The sequence below is a fragment of the Coturnix japonica genome, chromosome 14 (genome assembly GCF_054131305.1).
Source record: "Coturnix japonica strain WE chromosome 14, WE-NBRP24, whole genome shotgun sequence".
NCBI lineage: Eukaryota > Metazoa > Chordata > Aves > Galliformes > Phasianidae > Coturnix > Coturnix japonica.
Genome location: NC_140676.1, coordinates 12,465,277 through 12,486,460, shown reverse-complemented (window position 1 = coordinate 12,486,460; position 21,184 = coordinate 12,465,277). Strand labels below are relative to the sequence as shown.

The 21,184-nt window shown below is 40.0% G+C and overlaps 1 protein-coding gene across 2 annotated transcripts in view; it reads left to right on the top strand.

The window, feature by feature from the left end:
- Positions 1-21,184, top strand: part of ALDH1A2 (aldehyde dehydrogenase 1 family member A2) — a 55,204-nt gene that overhangs the window by 26,176 nt on the left and 7,844 nt on the right. For both annotated transcript variants that reach the window (XM_032446797.2, XM_015872431.3), the window contains exons 4-8: positions 811-940; positions 7,072-7,133; positions 9,750-9,878; positions 10,011-10,124; positions 19,192-19,294. In XM_032446797.2, coding sequence (XP_032302688.2) covers positions 811-940; positions 7,072-7,133; positions 9,750-9,878; positions 10,011-10,124; positions 19,192-19,294 — 538 coding nt within the window. The remainder of the gene's footprint in view (positions 1-810; positions 941-7,071; positions 7,134-9,749; positions 9,879-10,010; positions 10,125-19,191; positions 19,295-21,184) is intronic.

Below are 21,184 nucleotides of genomic sequence, written 5' to 3'. Positions count from 1 at the left end.
CATGGGTGTACTTTGCCCGTTCTTAATGATTTCTTTTAGACAGCCATTGAATCAGTTAAGCCATGCCAGATCTTAGGACATTTTATTGGATTCTTTTTGCTAAATGATCTTAGGAAACCCTAAGAGGATAGCTTATAAGATACTTTTAAAAATAGGAATATTAACTTAAAAGTAAGGACATTAGGCTGTTAATTTATGAGCTTCCCTAGAGGAGAGTTTGTTTATTTGATGGTAATAAATAAACGGGCTGTACATTATAGATATCTCAGACCTCAGCAGGAGTCCTGGCAGCCATACAGAGAAATTTTTATATTCACATCAATTATACAGAAGGATATGTCCATTCTTCTCTTTATGGATTCAGATCATTTATACAGGGTTACAAGGAGCCCCTTCTCAGCTGTTATGATTAACATAACAGAACCTAGTTTGACAGGCATTTTTATCTTGGCTCCTGATTAAAACAATTTAGCACTTATATATCTGGACCAAACACAGTGGCTATTAGGTCCAAAATGCAGTCATGCACATGCATACACACACACATACCCAGGGCAGAAAGTTACAGAGACACATGCTTAAAAAAAATCATCGTAATCTCAGAAGGAACCTTGTTTTGTTCTTAAGGAAAAAGCCTTTTGTTCACAATCACAAAAAAAAAAAAAAAAAAGTAAAAAAAAGCTGTTCTGAACTGTCTGGTCTTCATTAAAATCTTTCTGTATGACTGAAGAGCTGTTGGACAGTGAATACTGAAGACAATAGTCTAAAAATGCTACTCTGTTTATATATCAACTTTTTCTTGTCCTCTAGACTATGGAATCACTGAACAGTGGCAAACCGTTCCTGCAGGCCTTCTATGTAGACCTTCAAGGAGTCATAAAAACCCTGAGGTATTATGCTGGTTGGGCAGACAAAATCCATGGAATGACCATACCTGTAGGTAAGGAAGATTATGATATTGTTGTACACCTAAACCATCTGATGGCCAAATGCATTAACAGATCACAGCTTTATGGAAGGCAGAAAAGAACATGCTTTTCCTGGCTAAGAGGAGTTAACATTGGTTTTATCAGTGCTGAAGCAGATGTTTAAAAGTCAGCGAGGGCTGGAGTGGGTCACCTGCTACTGTTCTGCCCTACATGCACATGCAAAATAATGTTTTGTTTCTTTGGCATACATCAATCTGAGAAGGAGATGGCTTAGAGTCTTCTACATTGAAATACTGGAACACAAAAGCTCATTTTTTTTATAAACCTGACACATGAAAATATGGTGTTAGCTGCCTGTTTAAGAAACAACATGCTTACCTATCTATCTAGTTGATGTATTTCTTATTATTGCTGGTGCAAATCCTTTTACTTGAGACTAGCACTGGATCCAAATTCATTTATACTTAGAGAAGAATTTGCAGTGTTACTGCAGAGAGCTGTACACCCATATTTTGTTACATATACTTCCTCACACCATGCAGTAGGATGACTCTTATGTTTTATGTATGAGCGTAATCTTCTTGACTGCTAAGAAATTTATTCTGGGTTTTTTTTGTTGGGTTATTTTTTTGGTGAAAAGATAAGAAAAAACCCTCGCTGTTACTTTTGCTCAACAAGTCTCTTCCTCCTGCTCCTCACTCCCAGCTGTATAACAAATACAGGCTGAATTTTCTGATGCAAAGAAATTCATTTGCAGTCTGGTCTAGCTGTGCCAACTGCTGTAATTATGCAAAATGGCTCACGATAACAAAGAACAGTTTTATGCAGGTGCAGTCATTAAGATAAGTTATTTATCTTCTGCCCACATAAAATACATCTAGGGAAAAGCAGTAAGGAAAACCCATATGCATTCTATGGATTCTTTTCAGGTTTGTGATGCACACTGTTCATTGCATTTGCATGTTTATTGCATGTTACTGAAGGAGATGAGGAAAGCCCATTCACAAACAAATGGATTTCATTGCTGTCTTTGTATAGTAGACACCTTTACACTACCCATTCATTTCCATAAAATTACATACTGTAACGTGATATCTGCAGTGCTGTAGTTTGCCTCTGAACAGAAGACCACAAGATTGCAAAAGCGAGGTAAATGTTGTGCAATTTATTGCAACATTAATCATCATGATGTTTCAGCTCATTTAAAACGACAGCGTGTGCTGACTTATGTTTATCATCATTAGCGTATTTTCACCAAAGAAATGATAGTATTAATATTTCTGGTATCCATGCTCCTTTAAGGACTTATGAGGATTTCCACAGCCATTTGGGACGAGGTTCGTAAATCCTGTTTTTGCTGCTTAGTTTTCATATTTAAACATGCAAAAGTGCAGAGCACACCATGAGCTCATGTACTCCACAAATTTCCTGTTTAATAATCCCTTTCTCCCTGGGCAGGGAATGCCTCTTTCTCACTCATAGGCCCTGCAGGAGTACAGATTGAGGTCTGTCACCAAAAGCCATTGCAGGCTGAAGGAGAATAAATATTCTCTGCTTCTTCCTGACCTCAAATAGTGAAACAGATGAAGCCCCCGAATTTCTCAGTTTTGATGGGTGATAAAAGGGAGAGGGGAGACCACATTTTTAGCAGACCTTCCTAAACACAAACTTCAGTGCTGACACCAGTTACCAATAACAAGCAACATAAGTTATGATTTGAGACAGTACTCAGATTCTCAGTGTATCAGTTTATTCTTCCTCTTGATTTAACACTTCTCTGTATGTCATTAGTTTCTATATAATACATTTGCCGTTCTTTTAAAGCTAGTTTAGGGCTAGGCCAGTGTTAAACAACAGTTCTCTTTACATTCACCTACTACCAGCTCACCATAGGAAGCCTAACAAGAAAATAACAACAAAAAGCAAACCAAAAACCTAAACTAAATCTTCCGTTTCTACATAGAGAGTTAATAAACCTGAAACTTCCCAATCTTTCATCTGTTTCTGTTGAGGGTTTATTTTCCTCCAAAATAACAACAGGTAAGTGATAACTAAGTAGAAAACAGAAGTGGTTTTTTTACAGTCACATTCCTTTTTGTCCCAAAACCGCTAAAAGCTTCAGACTGACCTTTGCTTGCTCCCATTTGTTAAGACATGATAATTTAAATTAAAACAGAATGAGGCTAGACTAGAAGTTGTTAAACTAATAAACTGAATGCAAGTGAAAATGTATCTTTATATACAACATACAGTATGATGTAACTTAAAGAACCAACTCTGGTCTCCTCACACTTGTGTGCTGTGTGCTACTGTATACAGCATGTGACTGTATTATGATTGCTATGCAAATAAATTATCCATGATGGAGAATCCTGATAGAAATATGAACAGACTCACCTGTGGAACATATTGCTGCTCCAGAGCGAGATCCCTGGGTAAGTGGGGCTTAATTTCTCTTTAAGAATCTTTGGTCCAGGAATTAAGTAGTTGCAAATTGATTTGGCTCCACCAATATCAATGAAGGCTAAAGAATGGCAATTCACATCAGCTGAGAATATTAAAATAATGAAAAATAAACCTTTTAGAATAAATGTTCAGATTGGATGTGGAATCAGACTATCAGAACCCTCTCAAGCAATGTCCTTACAGCTGCCAGCTAGTAGAAGGCTGAGAGTAACAAAGATCAGTGCATAGTTGGAATAATAAAAGTATACAGTTGTAATTACAGAGTAAATAGCCACAGGGTATCAAAGAAAAGACTTGACTCACCAGTGCTGAGGCTTTCAGTCAAGATGGATGCTCACCAATGTTGAGGCTCACCACAAAAACTCCACAAAGGAGCAATCTCCTGAAGGAGATGCTACCTTAGTGGTGGTCAGCCCTTAAATGGGATCTAGGAGAGGTGGAGTCAAGCTCCATCCCTTTCAGGAACACAGCTGAATTACCTTCACCTGTGCTCCCACAGCTGACTTATTGCTTGCCTCAGATGGTTAATCAGAGGTTCCGGCTGTGATCAACAGTTTCCCTTACAGTCAGTTATAGCATCATAGACTAAGTGTCAGTAGCACAAGTCATATGCACTAATCTTAGAACTCTAGAGAGTTTTAAAAGTCTTCCATTTCATTTCTGCGCATAGGAAGCTTTCAATGCTCACTGTTCAGAAAAAAAAGTGATTCACTTCATCAAACTTGAGTTTCTTTTCCATGGTAACAGCTTATTTTACATTAATGGAATAGGCTGCTCTTAGATATATATCTGGCTTGTCCAGAAGCATCTGAGTAACTTGAAGGCATGTACGCTCACAAATTATTATTGTTAGAAAGAAATCTCAACAATCTTGTCTTAATAATAAGTCTGTGGATGATGAACTTGGAAGTAGGTGTCCAAAAAAGCAACTGTCTGCAGTCTGGTGGAAGAGAGCAGGACGAGCAGCTCTGCATGGGAGCTGTTGCTTTCAGAAAAGAAAGTTCTGCCCACATTTGTTGGAAGGACAATTTGTCTGACTTGGTAACCAGATTCAGTTTATCTGTAACTTTGTGCTGTGAAGCACACAGACATGTGGCAGTGATTATGGAGTGACAATTTGAAGTCAATACAGTGCTAACATAGCTGTGTTACTGTTGTCACCATCCACCTCTCACAGTAATACCACATACGAGCTGGTATTTTTAACTGACTCTTTTATGTATGTGCCTCTTGAGCACTTAGACGATTTTGCCTCTATATTATTTTTTACTCCTACTTTACTTCTGTCTCACTTGATGAGTTTTCTTATAGTATGTAAACCACTGCTAGCATCTGGAAGAGATAACTTATAAAACCATACAGATCATGTCAGTTTGTTCAACGACCATTTTCATCCCCACAGGGACATTTTTTAGAGTCTGGAGATCAAAATGGTGCAGTGACATTTTGTTGACACAAAGGAAACTGTTTTCCTTCTCCCTTACCTGAAATGAAACTCCTTTCTCTATTCCCTCTGTTCTGTTCCTTGTTTAGGTTACACACTACTGTTGCCTGTCTCATCATTGCTCTCTTTCTGGCCCCTTGCTGATGTAGTCGCTACTCTAGCTCTGAAATCTGAATCTCTGAAATCTGCTGAGTAAATTCTGTGAAGTAGATGTACAAAAATTAGCAGACCTGAACATAAGCTATTTCTAATCAAATCCAAGTTGAAGTCTTTACATAAACCCAAGAGACTTTATGGGTTAATTTATTGTCATCACATGAGAGCGGAGAACAGCAGCAGGTTCCCAAAATGTACTCCATCACGATGTCAGGTCTTCACCTGTACAGTTACAACAGGAGTGAAAACACTACAATTCATTCCTTCTCCTATTCCCTTTCTCCCCCTCATCATTTTCTGTCCTGTTAAATCCTCTTCCCTGACAGGATACCAAGTAACCTTCTCATTGTTCTACAAAATACTTAATTAGTTGAAATGATTTTTTTACATACAGATTTTTTTTTCTAGATGACCAAGCACTGTTGGCCTAGGTGCATATTCATCCTGTCAGAGAATTGTAGGGGTAGGAAGAGAGACCTCTGGAGATCATCTAGTCCTGTCCCCATCCACTTGACTCCCATCTCTCATCATCTTTGTAGCCCTGCTGTTTAAAGCCTGTGCCTTTACCCTTCCTTTAGCTGTAGCCTCACTGAAAAACATTTGATCTGAGTTCAGAGGTGCTTTGAGCCTGAGCTACTTCATACAGCTACAAGAACCATTTTAGGTGCAAAAGTAGACTAAACTGTACTTTGTGTGGGTGCAGGCCAAGCACAGTAACAAAGCTAACAAAGCTGATGGTTAGTCCTCAGACACAGGACATTGTTTTCCTGCTGTTTATTAATGGGTAAGAAAGATGCGTCATATTACAGTATACATAACCTTAGTGAGGGCTGAAGCAGCAACCACCATGCAACTCTGTCAGAGCATGAGCTCCATCAGGCCCCATGGTAATCACTTATACCAGCTGTGCAAAATGAGCCAGCACAGAGACCTGCTGCTATAAGCAAGTCAGGCCATGTGAAAGGTTTTCACAGACCACAGGCCTGACCCCAAATCACAGATCTGTTTATTTCATGACCTGACTCAAGCTGCCCTGTGCTCAGCAGTGCTTTCTTTAGTTAAGGACTGCAGATACAGCATAACAGCACTCACTTTAACTAATGATACATCTCACCCCTGTGTACTGTTTTTTGCCATTTTTGTTCAATCAGGACCTCAAAAACAACTACCAGATCAGAAAGTTAAATATTTCCCTCAAACCACCCACAACTGCTCATTCTGAGTCTGCAATCTGCTTTTCCTGCATCTTTGGATTAGTACATATTCCTTTTTCTGTCAAAGACCAGTGAGAAAAACTCAGAATTTCCAGTTTTCCATCTGCTTTGTCCCTTGATTTCTTCTCCTCTACTTGACCAAAAGGTTTGTGAAAACTTCTGATTCTCTGTTGTCTTGTTTTCCAGCTGCATTCAGCTTCTCCCTGTAAACTTAAATTGACTGCATGTTTAGCTCGAGGCCACGTCTGATAGGGGCTTTGTTCTACAAGTCAGCTATCAGCACAGTACTGCAGCGAGTGCTGTATTCTCCTTAGTGTTGAGTTCTGCAGTGAATGACGCTCAGACACATCAGTCACAGACCTGCCATCTTCATTCCGAATCTGCACACTGTGATATACCATTCCACTACTTTAAACTCCCCTTGTCTTCGATGGAAGATGAACAAGAAGTATGCTACTTTATTTTTCCCACATCTGCTTGTATATATAACTTTATTCTGTCAGTCCTTTCAGGTAACTGTCTTTTGACTCTCCACTTGGCTCACCCTGAAATCAGCAGAGACCAGTAACTGTCTTCCTTGCTGCTGCCCTTTTTTGTGCTGTACAGCTTGTCTTCTTTCCCAAGGAGCAAAGCTGGTTACTTTCTGATGCGATGCCTGTTTCCTTTGTTCCACAGAAAGAACAATTAGATTGCTCCTGAACCTAGGTTTCCCATGCTGGCTCATGAAAAAAACATTTCCATGAGTTCTTTATTTCTTTTACTGCCATCAAAGGCTGATCCTTAGAGCTTTTTTCCCTCTATTTTTTTTTTTGTTCTGCCAAGTCAAACTGCACTTGAGAGTAACCATGCTCATCTGTTTCAGATGGAGATTATTTTACGTTTACAAGACATGAACCCATCGGAGTGTGTGGACAGATCATCCCTGTGAGTATCTCTACTAGCGCCTTCTATTTATTTTCATTTGAACCAGCTCTCTTTAAAGACACATAAAACATGGTCCTCAGCTATGTGTGTTTTCCATTACGAAAAAAGCTGAGCTCATATTGTTGACATATCTTTAACAGCCTCCCTGCAAATGCTTATTTGAACATGCTAATAGGGTTTAGGCTCTGTTATTAGGAGTTAAGTTCTCAAGTCATAGAATTCTCATGATTAAAACAAGCAAAGCAAAACACAGTGTTAATAAGCTGGCAGCGGTTATGGATGTTCACACAACTTATGGAAAATTGATGCTTTGCTGTGGCAGTCTTTTTATTTATTTAGTTTTTACTGTGATTTAAGAGGCTCCTCAGTTCCTGGGAGAATGTGATGCATTTTAATTCTATTCTTTCCTTTTAGAAGGCTGGAGGAGAAGAAGAAACTCCAGGAGACATATTATTACAGTTAACCTTGTGTAGCTAATAAGAGACATTAAATGTTTATTTTAGTTGTTATATGAGAGAGAAACACAACATTTTATCAAATCTCATACTGCCCCTACACTCCAACATACATCCTTAACACACTCTTGCTGAACGCAACATGGGAATTACGCTGAAAAGAGAATGTTTTCAGAACTAGTTAACTGGCTTTGGCAGAAATTTCAATGGGGGGCTTGTATATAGCTATTAAAATACTGTATGGGAGCTTTTTCCCCTGACTGAGCACTGGGGAGCTGATCAAGACATTCTCTGAAAGTTCTGTTGATGTTTTTCATTTTGTTCATAACCACAAAACCACTAAACAGCAACACACAGCATTTCCATTAAAAGAGGAGAAGCCAGAAGAGATTATTTTAACAGTGCTAAGCCTTTTTTCTCTATCTATCCAAATTTCTTGTCATTTCATGTGTTTAGGGGATGGCTATTGTGTTTAGCACTCTGCCGAAAATCAGAGAGCCCGTGGCTACACCCATCCTGCAAACACACCCACGTTATCCCATCTTGACTTTCAAGTCATCCTTATAAATGCTTTCACACCTACCTCTGTGCCCACTGTTCGGCCCAGCACATGGATAGAGCATTTGCAAACCAGCAGCCTCAACATCTAACCCCAGAGTTGCCTGACATCTCATAGGATTGTCTCCCTGAGCGTAACTGACAGATCTGCTGAAGAAACTTGGCCAGGCAGGATTTATTTAGTTTAGATCTGTAAAACTCTTTGTTCAAGGTACTCAGCCGTCTACCACACTTGTTCATTTTCGCCCGTTTCTCCTACAAAACTTCAAGATGGCTGTCATGCACATCTACTCTAACACTACTGCTAATCTGTTACATATTTCCTACACAGCTACCAGTCTCAGTACAGCCCCAGGGCTGCTGCGTGCAGCAGCAACTTAGCTGTTACACCAGCAAATATGTTATTACAAAAATAAAATTAAACAGCAAGTCTAGCACTAAACTCCTCATCCTCTTTCATATCCTAGCTTACATCAAAACATATTCTCTTTGGCAGCTTTTTAGCATAAACAGGGCTACATACTACCCTATAAAGATTGTCAGAGCTCTCCGGGCAATAGCATTACAAGTGCAGGCTGTCAGCACGCTGTTGGCCCAATAGCTCCCCTCCTAGGTTTATATACTGGAGATGGAATTAAAACATCACTTTGTCTCCGGAGTTTATAAACAACTGAGGGAGTAAAAAATTGGGTGTTCAGTGATGGGAAGACAGTTGTGTATTTTTTCAAGCTAGCCAGGGGCTAGAGAAATGTCCATGAGAGTGGCAGCTGATATGCATCAGGCAGTAACATGCTCTGGCCAGTGGCTGACTGATACTTTCTATTTTCTTTCCAAAGGAGATTATTATATGCCTCTATAAGTGATTCTGCAAATGCGGTTATCTTACTACTCTGGCATTTCCACTGAAATCACTGGGACCGTCCACTTAACCTGTTAGGATCAGGCCTTAATTTGGAAAGTGAAACACTTTATACTCTTATCTTTACCCACAGTTTGTCACATTAATTCAATTCACTACATCTGCTGCTGCAGTTAAATGAAGTTGAAATTAATCATGATACTGACTTTCTATTTCAGCAGTTTCTCTCAACTTTTTTTCCGCCCTTTTCTTGCCTTTCATGTAAACTGCAGACTAGTTTTTAAGAAAAGGTATTAGTGAAATACTTCAACCCGGTGCTAACATTTATATTCATATTTTGTCACAATTCCATCATTTAGTGATTGTATAATTTGAGCACATCTCTTACGTCTTAGGATGTGTGCAAGAAATGAAAGGAAGAACTATTTGTTGTGAGGAATTAAAAATGCCAGCTGCAAAAAAGTAAGAGAAATAAAAAGCAGTGAATAAAAAAGTGAACAGATAACAGAGGATTCTTCTGTGAAGATTGCATGTGGGGTTTGGATTTCTTTGAACTGAAGAGAAAGAACTAGAAGGTCACTGTTGTCACTTTCTTAATGGCAGTGATTAAAAAAATCCTTGCTTTGTGCTGGGAAAGATTTATGTGGAGGATAGGCCTGAGAAATAAGTGAGGTAGCAGCTTGACATCTTGAAAACAAAACACCACTGCAATATTTTTCCATCAACTTTTATTTTTTCCTACAGTGGAACTTCCCCCTGCTGATGTTTGCATGGAAGATCGCTCCGGCTCTGTGCTGTGGCAATACAGTAGTTATTAAACCAGCAGAACAAACACCACTCAGTGCTCTCTATATGGGAGCCCTCATCAAGGAGGTAAGAATAATTGACAGGAAAAATGTCTCTGTCTCTCCGTATGGAGAAGGAGCTACTGGCACATGCCTGGTTTAACATGCTCTGTCAGGTTTCATAAATCACACTTCCCTTCATCTGTTCCTGTTTTGGCAGGCTGGCTTTCCACCAGGAGTTGTCAATATTTTGCCAGGATTTGGTCCGATTGTTGGTGCAGCAATAGCATCTCATGTGGGCATTGATAAAATTGCGTTTACTGGGTCCACTGAGGTAAGAGCGTTCCCAGGTATGCTACTATAAAATGTGATTTAAGTCCTTGCGTTGCATTTCTCACAGTCACAGAGTAAAAGAGATACATTTTAATAATATTGGCCAGTCCTTCTCATCTAATCTTATATACTGCATTATATCCAAAGCAGAAACAGCTCTTTTCCTCCAGCCCCTGCTGTGCCCAGCACCTCAGCACAGGAGATACGGCTAGAAAAACATTGCTGGGATTTCCTGTGGGCTTATGAGGATGTGAATCACATGCAAGTAAGCAGAACATCCAGTGTATATCACAACATACATAAATTCTGCTTTAGCATCCACAATTTGTGTATCTTGGCATATGTGGGGAAACAGGGAAAGGAAGAGAGTAAACGGGCAAATACACTTCAGCTTTGATGCTGCATTCAAGTGTACTGAGAAAGAGAAGGTCTAAAAAGGAAGAATTGCAGGGTAAAAAGGAAATTGTCCAAGCTATCTGCTCCCAAAATGATGGGGAAAAAAACTGGCCAGGAGGTGAAGGGAGCCAATTGCCTCCCGGATGCCAAAATGTCTTGCACTGATTCTAAGATGCAGATGTTACAAAGGAGGTTGAGATGAAGAAGGTTGTAATCTACAGAAAGAGAAATGAATCCCTCAACTCAGATCATGCCTTGCTCTCAAATGTGTGCAAAGCCAGCTGTTATCAGGGTTGGGGGGGATGATAGAGGTACTCCAGACTGAAGTCAAAGGAGAGGGAGCCTTATCTCATCCTCTGAAGGCAGACAGAAAGGAATCTCTGTGGGAGTTTCAGGGCTGGTTATATTTAGAGGGTGCTAAAAACAGGCCCTTTTCAATGCAAAATCTGTCAAACTATTCTATGGGGGGAGCTCAACCCCAGGGATTCAGGCTCTCTTTGATATGTTTGACTCCCACTCGTGGCAGTTGCAGGCTGTATGTATCACAGGGATGCTGCACTTCACAGTGAGTCAATAATCTGACTGATTGAACAGCCCTCTAGATACGTGTGCATGCCTCCCTGGTGTGCCCAGGACTTGCAAACACTGGTTCAACTCCTACAAATAAATAATTTTGGTGGAATGATCCTGTAATTGTTTGGAAATCATTGCACATGAGTGCAGACTATCAGTAAAATGTAACTTTGGCTGTATGCCTAATTTGCACAGACAGTTAACTTGCAATTACTGCGTGCCACTGCACATGAATTTTTATGGCAAATTTACATTACAGCATAGGCAGGTTATGTACTAAGTCAACAGCAACAGCAGATTTCAGATGATTTGGAGGAATTACTGTGGTTATTACATGTTCTGTAACCAATTTATATTAGCATCCTGGAGTACTGAAAGCCTTAATATGAGCTGATTACCCCCCATAAATTAAGTTGAAACAATTGTTTTCATAAAGATATGCGGTCTCTATTTAAGTTAAATATGCTATGATACAGGATGTTGCCCTGTTTGGAGGAGAAAAAAATACAGATGGGTTAGGTTTCAAAGTTGTCTTTTGTAGCCAAAATAAATTTTTATTGTAGTTCCAGACAGCTTTAGTTTTAATAGGCGTTTAAACTCGAAAGCTGTGGGTTTTATACTAACTCAGTGCCTACCTTTAAAAGCCTTACTAATAGGAAGTGAAAAGCATTACAGAGATGAAAAAGCCATTCTCTAAGAACCAAAAGCAAGAACAGATGGAACGTTTTAACGCAGAGTTAGTGTAAACTGTACCATATTGTTTCTGATTTCCTGTAACACTGAATTTTTGTAACAGCAAGTCAACACTGTACAGTTGAAAAACAGTGCTGTGATATGAGCTGAGTTGTAGAGTGTGTGACTTCTCCAAGGTAGTTTTCAATTTCTAGTGAAATAATAATGCAGATATCTTGTGTCTCTGGTATTTCCTAAGTATGTCAATAGTACTTTCCAGCAATGAGAACTTCTGATAGCCATCAGAGATATAAATGGAATGATACTAACTTCTGCTTCCCCCTTCTGTCTGGGTGCTAGTTAAGGCAGTTCATACTTTCAACATGAAAGGGTTAATAGAAAAATCTATCAGGGCAATACTGAAGATATTCAAGTTTAGATGTCTGAAGCGGTGGGGTTTTTTTGTGTTGTTTTTCTCAAGTTTACCATAGAGTTCTTTCAGAAAAGCATATAAATGTTTTACCTTTCGAGTATGTCTTTGTGACTATTGAAAAGTCACCATTTGCCTGTAAAAAAGCATCATTGTGTTCTGAAGAGTTTATTTAAGGGCTGCTCTTCCTACAAATAATATTAATGCTAATGTTTTACAAGATGTATTGATTCCAACCCACATACAAAAGAAATAACAGCAAGAAGGCCAAGTTCATGACCTTATCTCAATAAAGCCTGACACAGCCACACCAAAGACCCATCCAGCCTAGTACCTTATCTCAAAACATAACCAGGAACAGACTGCTTATAGAGGAACAAAGCATGTGTAGAGTGATGCTTTTCCCTCATAACCTTTGGTAATCAGTACTTTAAATCCTTCCTGAGCCTGAAAGTATATGTGGACAGTTGTATCTAATAGCTACCAGTGGCCATCCTTGCATCCCCTTCAAGATTTGCCTTCATATTATTGTAGGAAGGAGCCCAAAATTTCACTGTTTTTGAACTGTATGCATTTACAGTATGTGTTTCCAGCACTGATGGAAACTGTTTGCTTCTAAGGAGATCAGTAAGTCTAAGGAGAAAACTAACTGACCAGAAAAAGAAAAGTTGTGTTTGGATGGAGCTCCTCGTCTCTGTTTCTTTTCTCAGATTCTTTAACACTTTAAAAATTAAGTACCACTATTTACTTTTCATTCACTCTTCCCAAATAATATGTGAAAAATAGTTATCACATAACACCTATTTCCTGTGGTTCCATCACTGCTTGATTCCACTCCCTTCTTTCCTCCTAGCAGTGCCTTTTATGGGTTAGCTACATACATCAGAACAGTGGTCTTCCATGTCTTTCTTACCTTAGACTCCTCCTTGTGAAATACCCTCCCATGGATCACTTCCTCTCTGTATCCCGTAGCGCATCACTGCACAGCTCATTAGGAAGGATTCTGTAGGCACCCAACCCAGTCAGCTAAGAATTTCAGTTCAACAGCTGTTGCACTGAAAGAAAGAAAATCAAACTGAGTAAGGAAGTAAGCCTAAAAATATTGTGTCTCCTTAAATTTCAGTAGCTTTCTTGGCTTCTCTGCTTGCTTTGATTCATATTCTTTAGCAGCTTTTTACTGTAATGTTACATAGAACCAGGGCTGATCCACGAGACTCCTTAATTATGGCAGTCTCAGGCATCACTGACACATCTTTTTCCTCATCTTCCACGATCACATGAAAATTAAACTGCCAGAAACAACCTTCATGCCAGCCAATCTGACGGTGTCAGCACTGGCTCTCACTCCTTTCTTACCTTTTCTTGAAAGATCATACACAATTCAGCATCCTGTTGCCTCTGACTGTACGTCTCCTCCTTGATCTTTCTAGTCCTTAGTTGTAGGGTGAAATTCTTGCCTGCCAGGACCTTGTGGGTAGTTTGGCAAAGCTCAGCCATCTCCTGTACTATCCCTGTTATTCACTGTAGTGCCTATGAATTTTACTCTGACTTCTTCAGCTTCTTCAGTGTACCATGCAGTTCTTCAAAGTTCCTTTAAAAATGTAATTCTTCTGCAGGACTTATGAGCTACAATTTACTTAAGTCCTTTCCATTTTCTGAGCTTCAGAATAGATGCCAGCTCTGGATGTCTGGTTTACCCATGTGTCTGCTCTTGGGCTGCAGGGCTTGGAAGTAAAGGAGAAGTTACGCAGGTCTCTTCTATTTCCCTAGAGTTAAATGAGAGGACTGTTTTTACACATAGTAACAAATGCAGAGATGTTCTTTGTTTTTCTGCTACCTTCTTACTGTATGAAAGCCATTTTGCTAAGTAGCAAAAGGGAAAAGACCAACAAGTGGCAGGGAAAATACATTTTCAGATGCTGCTTCACTCCTCATATGCCTTTATTTCCACTCAGAATTGTGAATGCAGAGTCTTGGTTACTTTGACTGCTGTGAGCTGTATGGCCATGCCTGTACGTGTGTGCTCCACTTGAGCAAAATCTGGGTCCCTTTAAGTTCCTGAGGCGCATGAAATAGTTATGTATAACCTGTTTGAGGCCTAAGATTAGAGATTATTACAAAGTTTAAGAAGCCATGCAGCTGGAAAAACAAAACAAAACAAAAGCATTTAAGGGACTGTCTGGATTTAATAAAAAAATTGTTGCAAAAGCTGAATGAGTTCTAATAACTTCTGTTCAGAAACAAATGTGTTACCTCCAAATCAGAGCTGCTCGCAACTCTCTCCAGTTGTTAAACGCTCTCAAGATGAGAATCATAGATAGCACACAAAACATTTGAAGCCCCGGCCAACCAGAAATTTATCTTAAGTGGCTGGTTTCCACTTTGTTCAAACTACCACCCATTAAAATGCAGACAGATTAAAGATAGGATTTAGGTCTGTGTTCATCCACTTCTGTAAAGTAACCCAAATAAATATCCAATAAATTGTTCTTGATGCCTGTGTAAACAAAAGGTTTATAAACAACATTAAAAACAAAACAAAAACCCCTGCATTCTGCTTGGCAGAATGTTTTCTTTATGCACTTAGATTAACAAAGAATGATCTCATCGTTAGTCAACAAGATACAAGAGAGACCATCAAAGCAAACTACAGGAGAGTTGAGATTGATTCATGCCAAACAAATGTTTGTAGCTAACAGCTGTATTACCACTGATTCTAATTTACTCAGCAGGAATCTCCTTTCATTTCCGAAGTGAGATGAATGTCACAATGCACGACGTAGACAGAATGTCTACCTACTGCACAAGTTGTGTAAGCTGTCCTGGATCATAGAACATCATGCTGGTTCTGGACATCATGAAGAATTACATCCTGGAATTTTCGGCTTTTAACAACAAGAATCCTAAAGGTGATTTGTCCTCTTTTGAGAAGTCTGTGAGCTTACAGAACTACAGACATGCCTCGTTTGAAACAAGAATTTAAAGAGGCCACATTATTATTTATTCTTGCTCTGGCTTCATTGTATCTTGGAAAGGTTGAGCTTCCTGAAGTCCTTTCCTTTTTCCTTCCTTGGTGATTTTGGTAGAACTTAGGGAACTGTCCTTGGATGACTGCAGCCTACAAAAAACACTTCTTAAAACTGAAACAGATGGGGTGATGCATAACCCCCCTCAAAGTCAACAGGAGTTTGGCCACAGACTTCCATGGGACCAGTATTTATCCAAGGAACAAATAAACCATTTATAGCTTAGGATTCCTTCTGGGGATTTTTGTCTGGGATCCCCTTTTCACTTGTGCTGCACGATTCATTGTGCTTTTTTCAGGGCTGCCTCTCACGCAGGGCATTGCACAGCCAAGTAAAGCTGCTCTTCTTCATGTCAGTATTTCAAAATGCATTTATCTTTGCTGAATCTGGAGACACATCCCAAATATCTTGGTCCTGAAATGCATGTCAGGGAGATTTTCCATGCAGTCTGGATTAAAAAGAACAGAATAATAAAAAGCCAAAGATGAAGCAGAAGCGTGGTTTTAAAAGTTTGCCAAAATAATGATGATTTGCATCTCTGTCACTGGAGAGAGAAAACTTTGTGATTCCAGAAAACAGGAAAAAATTCTACCATCTGACCATACCATCTCCCTTGGACTTTATTCATCTCCTGTAACTTACAACACTTAGATTCTTCAGATGTTCTCCCAGTATCCCTGGACAGCTATAATAGCAAAGGTCAGCAAACCAGTTACTTGGGATGCTGAAGTAACTGATGAGGTATATTTCTTCCATCTGTTTTCACTGTTAATGGAATATTTTAGTTTACAGAGATTCGTGTGCATTCTTACCTTCACTGTCATGCAGCGTGCAAGAGAATTGTCTATCTGTTGTTCAGCTGGACTCCCTTTGACTCAGGTGTTCTCTAATATTTAACATGTGACCAGAGGAGGCTGAGAGCAGAGGTGAAGCCAGAGGTTCTCTCAAAACTGTAGGGGAAGTATCACAAACCTGGGAGGTTTGCTTTTGACTAGTCAGTCTTGCACTGTTTTAACAGGCAAAAACACCTGAGATGATATTTTGTCTCGAAACAGAAAATGAAGAGAACATCAACAGACTTCTTTGAATTTCTGCAGAGAAGTATTTTAAATGACTGCATGAACATCCTCTTGAAGGAGACACTGAGCAGAGAAAGAAGCGACACTGTGTGTCTCAGTGCACTCTCAGTACCCAGCTTCACGCTTCACAGTCCAGAAACTAGACTTCAAGAAGTTGTTTTGCACAGGGGTGCTCCAGAGTGTTTCCTTAATCATCTTTCTTGTCATCGTTGTTCTGAGTAACAAATTGTTTTCTTTCAAATGGGCCAAATTACATCTGCCTCACCCTCCATGCAGCTTTCAAGGTTATGGTACTTCACAAGCTATCCAGGGATACTCCTGATATCAATCTTGAAGCCTATTCAAAACAAAGATGGGGAGTCGCGGTTTTCTCTGCCAACATTCCTGCTGGATAACCACACAGCTCCATTATCTGTGGGAGAGTCCTCTCTTCCAGTGTTCCTTTGCAAGGCTGTTCTGCCTATTGGGAGCTCACAGATAGAGCTGAGAGACACCGCAGGAAGCATGTATTGAAAGACCATACAGATTGGAACACTATCACTTATCCCTTTCATGCTGTCTTTCTCTTTATAGAGAAGCTCAGTTACAAAAGGCACTCTTTGTCACTAAATAATCACAGCTCTGGTGCCCTCCCTAAGACTTTTCAACCTGTGTACACAGGGTACAATAGAAGCACGGTGAACTAAAATGCAGAGCAGCGTGAGGCCTACCAGCCTGATGTCTGCACTCATTTCTGGTGAGAAGGACATAGTGGGACTGTTAAGCTTCTATTTGGAAACTTGACATTAACCTCCCTCTTTTAACAATACTGTGAACAACAGTTTTTGAAATTAACACTGTTGCCTCTATTTGCCACTCAGGATATTTGGACTTGCATGTTTGCCAATCACTTGTTAGTGTGCAGTTCTTTAAAAGTCTGTATTTATGTGGATAGAACAGTTTTGACATTTAAGTAATGCACTGGAAGGGGGAGGAGGGATGCTGGGCTGGACACATAGCTCTGATTGCTTTGGTCTGCTCTGCTCTTTGCGGATTCTTGAAGGGAAATAGGTGACTGTTGGTATTTGAGAGAGGGAGGTTCAAGGCAGTGCGGGTGTGAATGGCATTAGCTGGCACTGGCTATAAACACAGCACTCTCACCACTTTCCACTGTACGTTTTCAGCAGAGTTTGAGAGGCTGGAATTTGCAGATGATGTGCTCGATGTGTAGTGGGGGTGGAGGGCAGAAAGGATCTTCCTTTTTCATGTTCACTTCTGGCTGTCAGTCAAACAGCAATAAAATCAGTTCCAATTAAGGGGATATGCAAGGAATTTCACGATAACGTCAACACTCCATCAGTACAGGGATAAAGAACTTAACAGTAATTTCTATATATATATTTTTAAACCCTCAGTTAAACGCAATTGTGGTATCGCCAGGTAAACAGTTCATCACAAAGGTGCATGAAATGGCTGACAACTCCTTCAGTACCCTGCGGTGTTTTTGCTTTGCTTTGTGTGTCTTTTTTCATTTGGTTAGTTGGGTGTTTTGGTGTTTGTTTGATCAGTTTTTGTGTCTGTTTTTTATTTGTTTTCTGTGGAGGCCCTGGTTTCTGTTTCATTTACTTTCTAATTACTCTAGTGCTGACTTACCTTTCTCCAGCAGACAGACTTCAGTTCTCCAGGAGGTTTAACTTCTCAACCATTAACCCCTTACTGCTGGGAATCCCACTCTCCTGGCCTTAGAAATGGAAACTGAGAAATCCAATTAGATAGAGAAGAGAGTAACAGGTACAGAAAGAAGGGTCCCACTGCAGATTCACACCACATCTGACTCTCCACATGACCTTAAAACATGTTGCAGTTAAAAGAAATCACTTGTTAAGGTCCTCAAGCTTCTAAATGGTAAAGAGACACTTAATCCCATGCTTCACTGGGGGATACTTGTGATATTTTATCAGCTACAAAATAGGCTCAGTTAAGGTGTATCTATTTTCGATTGATTAATGCAGGGAAGAGAGAATTTCCAGGGAGCATTGCTGCCTTTCCAACTGCACTGCCCCCTGTACCGGGTACACACAACACATCAAACATGTAGCTGTCAGACTACTCCATTTATCGGTCCCAATGTTCCTTAGTGAGATCTGCAACTTGATGCTGCTCGTTTTCTCACAGGGCTACATTCTACTCCAGCTGACCCCACAATCTACCAAAATATTTGAAGGTGCTTTTGACCTCCTCAACCCGTATTAAGATTATCTGTGGTGCAGCTGAGGGTCAGATCTGGGACGGTGCGTTTCTAACTTCTTGCCCTGCTTGGTATGCTGCTAATCCTGCAGAAGAGGCTGATGATTTCCTCAGAATCTGATACATTCTCAATCATGATTTCACCGTCGAATTATTTAAAACTTTCAGTGCTGAAAACTGAATTTGGAGAGCAAATATTCTCCTACAAACAGTTTGGCTTGCACTTCACAAGTAATAAGAGTGAAATAAATTCTAATAGTAATCATCACTTTGGATAGCTGACACCTGGACTACGTAAAGAAGTGTGATGCCAGTTATTACTGATGAATAGTAACATGCTTAATAAAGGCCAGTAGTTTTGATGGAAATAATTCTAGCTATGTCAGTTTCAGATATTTAACTCAACCCTCCTAAAGGACCCTAAAATAAAGTCCAAGCCATTTTAGCATAGGTGCCAAAGGATGAAGGGTACAAACACCTTCTGCTTTGCCCTGTCCCCTCTCCAATTCTAGAACAAGAAGGCTGGAATGCTGATGATGAAAATCTGTTTGGACTGAAGAACTTGCTGGAATAGTTAAGGCCGTGTTCCAGTGACGTCCAGCATTGGCTGTTAAAGTGAACTGTATGACTGCACTGCCTGTAAAACTTGTCTCCATTTCCTTTCAGGTTGGGAAGCTGATCCAAGAAGCAGCTGGAAGGAGTAACTTGAAGAGAGTTACACTGGAGCTGGGTGGGAAAAGCCCAAACATCATTTTTGCAGATGCTGATTGTAAGTCAGCACTTCCACATTTTTCTTAAACGTTTCTGTGGCTTCCTTTCCTTTCATCATCTTAAGGCTTATCTTTTAGACAAAGTGACATGGGCCAATACGGCTGTAATTAGTTGCACTTTTCAATATTACAGAAACGATCGGGGATATGGTCTTTTTATGAAAAGAGAAAACATTTGTACCCAGAGATTCACAGAGAACAAAACAGAACCAAGAGCACAGATATGGCGTTAATTGCAGTCATGGTCTCATGCATATTGTTCTGAATTCTGCAGTAAGGTGGTCTGTGATAGATTCAAAGCCAATATACAGAGGAGGGGCTTTGAATGAATTTGAGTAGCTAATCAGTCCAGGATTCCTTTTTAAGCTATTTTAATTGTTAGCTATAGACTAAGACTTCCATTTTATACATTTTCACAATTGAAGAATTGTGTATTGAAATATCCTCATTGCCAGTGTCAGCAGGGAGCTGAAGATCTTGGCAACTGGCTGATCTGCAGCTGGGATTTTTGGCACCTGGGAAGGTTCAGGACAGCAGATGAGGACAGGATGAAAACAGACTGGAAGTTTCTGCTGAAATGATCAGCAATTAAATAGTTAACAGCATTGATGTTTAGGAGTTATTAGCAGGAGGTATTGAAGTTATCACTCCATTAAGATGAACAAGCCCTTGCTTTGAGCTGTCCTTTCACACTGTACTTACTGTGTTTTCTAACTTTGCAACTCTAAGAAATAGACATTTCAGATTTGGTCTTTTTGCTTAAGGAGAAAAAGCAAATAGAATGGTTCTGAATAGCCTATATTACAAGAGCTGGTTGCAGTCCCACATTCATTTCCAGAAATTACCAATGTCTGAAAGGCTAGAAAGAGCTTGGCTGCTCTCAGTGGAAGTCTTTCTTACATGGGAAAGTTTTCCCAAGCTGGGGCAGCTAATTTGTAGTCACAGTTTCTTGGTAGGCCAAAGAGGCTCCTGTCAGCTGGAGCCAGGTTCAGGCCTTTACCCCAGTTAGCCATCTCCAGCTTGTACCATGTCTCAGTTGTCCCTATAACCTACTTACTCGGATTGGATCATCTGAACACTTCCAGTAAAATAGTATATGCTGGGAGCAGGTCTGTGTTCTGTCTTTCCCTGGGGAGGGACAAAAGGCTTCCAACTGCCACACATCTGTAGTTTATCTGTGACCTGCTGTATCTGCCAAATAAGGTTGAAGACCTGGTAAGAAGTTGCAGGCCACAGGGGATTAACAGGGCACAGAGAAGAGCAAAGTCTTCCTTGGGACTGTCGGTTCCACAATATATCATACTAAAGCTCTCTGGCCTTCCCATAATTACAACCACCAGCACTTGACCTGAAATTCAAACTTCAAAGCCCTGATTATTTAAGAACAGCAGACAATTTGCTCACCATTCCAAAGGAGCTGTTTGTTCTGTTTGGGGAACACTGTGTGCCAAAAGTTAGCAGAAAGCATGACAGAGCTGGTCAAAGTTTAGTGCATATTAAAAAAGAATAAAATTAAAAATCCACAGAAATCAGAGAAGAATGGTTATTAGAGCCCTTCATTGTGCCAGAATTGGCTATGAGAAAGATGTATCAGTTCATCAGGCCTATCCACTATTGTTTGCAGTTTCCATAGAGCTGCCTGGGAAAACTTGAATTTAGTCCAGGGAACACCCAACATAATTTTTTTCCCTGAGTATGCTGAAAGCAGAGTAAGACATCTCTGTTGAGATTTACTGAGAGTAAAACATTGTTTCTTTGTTTAATTCATGAAGGACTATGCCTTAAACAGTGTTCCAAAGTGCTGCAGATGATAACAGAAGTATTGCAGTGCTGAAAGGATCGCTCTTCAGTGATAAATTCAGTGTCACATGGCCCATATTCTTTTCTAG